This window comes from Aegilops tauschii, chromosome 7 (genome assembly GCF_002575655.3).
Source record: "Aegilops tauschii subsp. strangulata cultivar AL8/78 chromosome 7, Aet v6.0, whole genome shotgun sequence".
NCBI classification, from domain to species: Eukaryota; Viridiplantae; Streptophyta; class Magnoliopsida; order Poales; family Poaceae; genus Aegilops; species Aegilops tauschii.
The window spans coordinates 101,670,148-101,677,399 of NC_053041.3; the positions used below are offsets into that span (position 1 = coordinate 101,670,148).

At 43.5% G+C, this 7,252-nt stretch overlaps 1 protein-coding gene across 1 annotated transcript; it reads right to left on the bottom strand.

The window, feature by feature from the left end:
- Positions 1–1,541: 1,541 nt before the first annotated feature.
- Positions 1,542–6,583, bottom strand: LOC109768883 (probable E3 ubiquitin-protein ligase XBOS35). The gene is made up of 11 exons (XM_020327621.4): positions 6,091–6,583; positions 4,847–5,052; positions 4,671–4,730; positions 4,138–4,209; positions 3,847–4,022; positions 3,579–3,739; positions 3,338–3,396; positions 3,216–3,262; positions 2,675–2,815; positions 2,186–2,280; positions 1,542–2,105 (listed from the first exon to the last, which is right to left on the bottom strand). The coding sequence occupies exons 2-11, from the start codon at positions 5,039–5,041 to the stop codon at positions 1,666–1,668; spliced, it is 1,446 nt and encodes a 481-aa protein (XP_020183210.1). The 5' UTR covers positions 5,042–5,052; positions 6,091–6,583; the 3' UTR covers positions 1,542–1,665.
- Between the last annotated feature and the right edge of the window lie 669 nt (positions 6,584–7,252).

Consider the following 7,252-nt stretch of genomic DNA (forward strand, 5'->3'; position numbering starts at 1 on the left):
AAATGAATTTAAAAATTAAGTGATGATGGGCTAGCAGTATAGCACAGACACAGCCTCCTCGTGTGGGAGGCCTCTTGGAGGCATCAATGGTGTATGAGCAGCGGTGCGTGGGGATAGCTTGATCGTTGGACAACAGTCCAATAGAGAAGAGTCGACATTTCGTCTTTTTGAGGAGTCACATAGGCCGTAAGAGGAGTGGCGAGCAGGTGATTACAAGCCTATAAGCTATGGATGGTTTAAGGAATACGAGATTTAGGGTTGGGCCATAGGAGTTGTATGTTGATCTTGTCATAGGAACTATTTTCATTTTCTTTATCATTTTCTGGGTATCCATTGGGTTATCCATGGACACAAGTTCATACCCATGCCCTACCCATATATTTTGTGGGTATGGATACCCATTACCCGTGGGTACAAAATCTCTCCAAGTCTTGCCCATGCCCGTTGTTTCTGGGTAGGGTACCCGCGGGTACCCATACCCATGGGCAAAACTGCCATCCCTATCCTCCTTGCATATTAGGTGTTCAACGAAAAAAAAGGTGTTCAACGAAAAAAAAGGTGTTCAACGAAAAGCCTTAAAGGTTTTTTTTCTCATTTTTTTGTTGTGATATAGGAGTAGATTGTAATTAAAAGTATAGTGTTGTATATGAGTTCGTTTGAATCCTATTTGTGGGATGATTCTTCCTACGTAGAGAAATATGAGATGGACGAAGATGAGGACATGACTTTAATCATGACGATGGACATGCATAAGAACAATATGTCAAAACATGGTGGTTCCATTGTGGGCCGTGAGGAGGTAAATTTCGTGTTTTGACCCTTTCTTGAAATCTATTCGAGATCTAACCCTAGTTTGAAAAAAATACGAGATCTGGCCTTTTCCTACCGACAGGGTCCATGGCGGTAGGGTATAACAGCCTACGGCCAAGGTCCCTGGCGGTAGGGTTGCATGCCCTACCGCAAATTTCTCCTAAGTATTGAACACAGTGCGTGCTCGTGCCTACCACCGAGCACCTTGGCAGTAGGACTGTACAGGCTATCGCCAGTCTGTTTGGCGGTAGGGATGTTTCTACCGCCATGGACCCTGACGATAGCAAAAGAGATAGATCTCGAAAAAATGTCAAACTAGGGCCAGATCTCGATAGGTTTCAGAAAAGGGTCAAAACACGAAAATTTGCCGCCGTGAGGTGATTCGTAGGTTGATGCAAGATGACGCAATAGACTGACTCAACTACTTTGGTACAACTCCGGTGTATCCAGAGTGATACTTTCGACGTTGGTTTAGGGTGCTTCGGATTTGTTCCATCACATTGCCAATAGTGTGAAGCAGCATCATCAATTCATTTGAGGAAACAGGGATTGCCCCATTTTTTTTTTAAGATTGCCCCGCTTTGTTCTCTTGCTGACGGTCTCAGTCACGCCAGCTCTTGTGTACGTGGCTGCGAGTCGAACCTTTTTGAGTGTGCGTGTGTTTGTTCTCTCCACCTATCAATGAAATGATACACAAGTCTTTTAAAAAAAACTTAGAAGAAACTGAGAAAGAAATCAAACAAACAAACAAACAGATAGACATGAACAGATGCTGCACAAGTTTGAATCACCAAACTCCCTACAGCTCACAAAACGAAAGGGAGGCACACGACACCAACAAAAAGGAGCAGAGCATTATGAAAACTCTGAATATCTACTACCGACTCTTTCCCTGTACGAAGATGATCGCCGCACATCCGGCCTGATACAGCTGACGAGGCAGGGCAGCGTCTCGTCAAGCCTGCCGCAATTCAACTTGATCGACGACAATCTACCAGAGCCGGTGGATCGAAAAGAGGAGCATCCCAGGTGAACCGAGGAGGAGCGTAGGCGACGGATGTCCGACTGGCGACGCAACGAGCCAGTGCTTGCGCCTGCCGCACATAGAGCCAACGATGAGGTGGTCCACGGAAGCTCCTTCAGGAAGGTGGTGCCTGTGAGCTTCACAAAGGAGACTATTGTGTGCCTGCACAGAGGGCAGGATATGGAGCCCGGCACCCCGCGGGTACATGTCGAGCTGCTGGTGGTGGAGCACAGATAGAGCGCACATTTGGTGCAGAACTCATGGCCACAACCTATTAAAACATGGTAAATCCGTATGAAAATGGATAAGATGAGGTACAACTATTCAGCATGAGGATTAGTCTGTTGATACCTTCTGCAGCTACCGTGCATTCCATCTCCAAACATATCACACATGGATCATGGCAACTACTAGATGATGCCGAGGTTTTTCTCCATCCGCATTCCCTGTGAACGATCAAATATGAGTCGGTCTGTAAATGGGGAATTGTTTCTCTGTTCTTTGTTAACTGGAAATGTGCCTCAGGAAAAATTTGAAAGCCCAACGAGATAAAGTCCAATTTTTCTCATTCTCAATAATCTGCATCTATTAAGGTGCAAATTATCCTTCAATAGGCATCTACATTCCGAGACATGGTGACCTTACTTACGGACTCTGTTCAATTAAGTAAATGATTGTGGCTTTGTGCACAAGGTTGGTACTGTACATGAGTACAGATGCTTGATACTTTGGACAAATTTCAATTCTATTTCAAAACATTATAGGTTTGATGAAATAGGATTTTAAGACGTGACAAAATGACAGCAGCATGCACATACTCTGTCTGGTATTTGAACTCACCGAGCGATTTTGACAATGCTCATCAGTGGAAGAGATAGATATGGTGACGGAAGAATTAGTAGTCTCCCTTCTGGCTGTTTGCTTAGGACGCCTTCAGCACCAGTTTTGTGCCATGAACGAGCCACCATCAAAGGACTCAACCTTCAAGGAAACAGCATTGGAAAAGAGTGAACCACACAGAAATTGTTTTCTAACGAGGCATAAGCATAAGTTGAATGCCAGCTATAAATCCAGGCCGGCATATGACATCACAATGGACATAAGCACAAAATGCAGCCAACTGGTTTTAGCATTTGAATTCAGCAAAGGAAAATGGATATATTTAGGCAGACACTAGTCAAGCTAATTAGCATTTACCATAGTTAGCTTAGAAATTCTGATAATAGAGCCCAAAAAAAAGCGTGAAATTTATCAAGTGACATCAGTAAATATATCAGAATGTGGCAATTGTAAAGTAACAACCTTTTCTCAGATTTTCAATCATTGTGAAGTGTACAAACAAATACTTCTAGAATACAAACATGGAATTCCCTAGGCATACCCGTTAGCATTTTCAGCTCCCATGTGTGCTCCTGCTGCAATGAGAAGCTGTTTTACGGCAATCAGTAAACGGGAATTGGTCAATTACTTGATATTTTATGGAAGGGAGAATTCAATGCATACTTGGCAGCACACAGCACTTCCTCCACAAGCTGCATAGTGAAGGGCCGTGCTTCCTGAACCTGCAATTTTAGGGAATTGTTAATATATGAACATGTAAAGAAGTTCAGAATATTTCCCCTTTTTCTGCACATTTGATGTGAGAAGTAACGGCCAAGTTCCTAAACAATAACTACTTGAATTCAGTCAAACATCTAACATTCTGTGTACAGTTTTATGTTTTTTTACCCTGTTCAGTTTTTACCTATGAGATCAATAGTTGAGCCATCGTTGACTGTGACCTCAGAGACAGAGGCTCCAAGGTCTAACAGCAATTGCAAGCTCTCAGCATGCCCGTGAAGAGCTGCCAAGTGAAGAGGGGTGACACCTCCATCTGACTTTGCATTAACTAGTCTCTGGAGATTTCTGGGAAGCAAAGGAAAATGGATATTTATTTACTAGTTATCAGAAGATGCCAACATAAACGATAAAAAATAGATGCCAACATAGATGAACGTCAGAATTTGACATACGCTGCATCAAAAGCTTCCTTATTTGTTTCACCCGTGGCTGTTCCGCGCATGATGCTCCAAAAATCCGGCAAACTAGGCACGTAATCAGCCGCAATAAGCCGGATGCACCGGGTATGACCTTTCAGGGCGGCAAAATGAATTGCTGTTGCACCACTAAAACAATCTTTTTTGTGAATCTAAGATTAAAAATACATATCACTTGCATCAGTACAAATTACAGCCCAGTTTAACACAAAAACAAGTTCTTCTTTGTGATCACAAAAAGATACAAAAAAATTGATATTCACTTACATTAGCTTTAAAAAGAACTAGGATCTGTACAACTTTCCAATGACCATATAGACAAGCTTGCATCAGAGCAGTCTGCACGGAAATTGTTGCGTTTAGAGTTGGTACCAGAACAAAGAAATATTCTCTTTCACAATAGAACAGAAATAGAAAGAACATAATGAGGTGACATCAAATCACCCCTTCAAGAATGTTCCAATAGGATATGTTTTTTTATTATCTAGAAGTCAACTAAGAGAAAGTAGTAACATTTTGCAGCTTACTTCCATCTACTTGAAACAACTGATATATCATTTTCTAAGACCTGAGCGACCTCAGATATATGGGAAATGCATATACTTGTAAGATTGCAACTAGACAGTTCTCGGTAATATATTAAAATAAAATAGTTTTGGGAAAATTATGCTCGATCCATTTCTGTATACCGAGTAAGAAGTGTTCTCTATAAATATTCAAAAGTAATAACACATACTATGGATCATCAAGAATTGGATACCAATGATGAACAAGGTGGGAGATAAAAAAAAAGAGCTCACCTGTCCTCTGCAGTTCCTAAGGTTGATATCAACGCCAGTTTCTATTAGCAGGGAAACAATCTACCAGGAAGATGAAATTACTTATCAATCAATAACAAACACACATACATTAATTAACAAAAGTAGCTAAAAATAATTGTAAACTGATAACGAAAGAGATGTGTGGAGTGAATCACCTCGTGGTGGCCCTTTGCCGCCGAGTAATGGAGGGGTGTGTTCCGGATACCGAATGTCGAGTATCGTGCAAGCCGGGGGTTAAGCTCCAATAGGGCCCTAGCCTCCTGGATGTCTCCATCCCTCGCAGCAGAGACGAGCCGCTCACCGGTAGCTGAGCAGCCGAAGGAGTCACCCATCATACCTAGGAGTCCCATGGTGCTTCTACCTATTAATGCACAATCTTAGTACCACTTACTAAGGACTCGCCATATATTGAATTTAATCACTTGAGCACGCTATGAGGTCATACAATTCTGAAGCCAACGGTATGAGTGTACCAAGAATGGAAAGCTGGCCTGTATGTAGAGTAAATTGCCCCCAAATTGATATGGTAGGGGAATTCAACCACATGGACACTCTACAGGGAACTGATTCAGGAAAAGGGGAAACTAAGCCACCTCTCCACTCCGAGAAGCACCAAAATGGCATAGCATAACCCCAGAAATTTGTACATTAATATAGTGAAGGATCCACATTAAGGGCTCAATAAGTTAGTAACTGGATCACTAGGTCACCCCTATAAGAAGGCAATGGGCATAAATGGCAGCAATGTTGGCTCACCTTCTGAAAAAATAAAACTCAAATTGACACAATAAGCAAGAAACCTAAACCGAGGTGGCATCCCTCTGCAAGAAAGTAGCCTCAGATGATCCAACAGGGTAATACTACTCTGACCAACTGGGCACTCCACATGGATTAAAGAGTACAAACAGCATCTTCCTTCAGGAACCTACCACAAATTGACTCAACACTCAAAAGAGCTGGAATAAAACCAAGGGCGCCATCTTTACACAAGACAATATCCACAACTGAACCAAGAAACGGTGGGTAAAACGCTCTCTAACTTACTACAATTATTATTAGTTTCCTAATAATTAATAATCGAGTTGTTGGCAGGCGCAGTAATAATGGCGCAGACAGTACTAGGAGAAACGGGTCGCTGTCCCCTGTCCTTCTCAGGGACAACGGGCTCCGTTGCTCCAAGGAGGAATAGCACAACCACCCGCATCGGCATTGAGCTCACGGATTGACTTTTATGGGCGATAAACAAGAGAAAAACAGAGACGAGGATAAGAACCGGAGCGCATTGCATAATCTTGACATTTCTACAAGAAAAAGAAATGACAACAGGCCCGGAACAATTCAGCGACCACGAACCCGGATCAGGGATTCACAAAAATATACGGAAACATTGCGCACGTACCTCTGGAACAACAGATCTTTCGGCTACAAGAAATGGATGCGCGAGTAATGGGGATCAGCCCAGCGCATCTCCCCTCACCTACCGCCCCTCGAAAGGGGATCTTCAGGCGGCGGGCACCCGGCCGGGAAGAAGAAGCTCCTCCTCCACCTTGCCCGTCACGACCAACACATCAAGAAACGCAACTCAGGGGCAAGGCGGAAGACAGCAGATGGGAGCCGCCACCGCCGCCTCCGCCGCGGGATCAGGAACTAACTGCAAAATGGCTTGGGGCTGGGAAGAACGGAGGAAGAAGGGAGGTGGGAGAGAGGACAAGGATGGGAAGGGGGGCCTGCAGTGGAGAGCACGAGGAGCTGGAGGGTGTGCCACATGGAACGGAGTTGAATTGGCTCTCGCGAATTATTATTGTGATGATTTTTCCGGCTAGCTGCCGGCGCGGAGGCGAGGGATTGCTCCTGTGGCTGTGACAGATGTTCCTTGGTGATGTCGGGAACCTGCACTGACACTTTCTTCCTTCCGTTTTCTGCTATTTGCAGGACAGTGACATGGAGCTTTATTTTATTTTATTTTAAGCCAAGAGTGACATGGAGCTAGCGTGAGGAAGCGGCCTTGGATCCACAGAAAAGACAGTTCGTCTCGCTTTATAAATAAAAGTCAGTTTTGCTAAAGCACATCTATAGATGTGCTCTATAAGTATTGCACATCTAACTTATATATCATTGATTTTGCACTAACAGTTTCTTCCTTTCGTTTTCTGCTATTTGCAGGACAGTGACATGGAGCTAGGGTAAGGAAGCGGCCTTGGTTCGATATAGAAGAAGTGTGTGGATATCCTGAAAGGGCACTTTGTGATGAACTAGAATATGCAAGGGATAACGGAAACAATTCTCAAGCTCTTCGCGATGCTGAAATCGGTAAAGGTAGAAATTAAGAAAAAACATCAAGTGTTGATGGTTGACAAGACCACTAGTTTCAAGTAAAAGGATAAGGGAAAGAAAGGAAACTTCAAGACGAATGGCAAGCAAGTTGCCACTCCCATGAAGAAGCCCAAAGCTAGACCCAAGCCTGAAACTGAGTGCTTCAACTGCAAAGGAAATGGTCACTAGAAGTGGAACTTCCCCAAATACTTGGCGGATAACAAGGATGGCAAAGTGAACAAAAGTAT

What these genes read in the sequence shown, in the direction of transcription:
- LOC109768883 (XM_020327621.4), bottom strand. Translation starts at nt 5,041, where the DNA reads ATGGGACTCCTAGGTATGATGGGTGACTCCTTCGGCTGCTCAGCTACC. An exon ending in TTAGGAACTGCAGAGGACAG is followed by an intron (nt 4,210 to 4,670) that starts GTGAGCTCTTTT and finishes ATTTCCGTGCAG; the next exon opens with ACTGCTCTGATGCAAGCTTG. An exon ending in AGCATTGTCAAAATCGCTCG is followed by an intron (nt 2,281 to 2,674) that starts GTGAGTTCAAAT and finishes GATCGTTCACAG; the next exon opens with GGAATGCGGATGGAGAAAAA.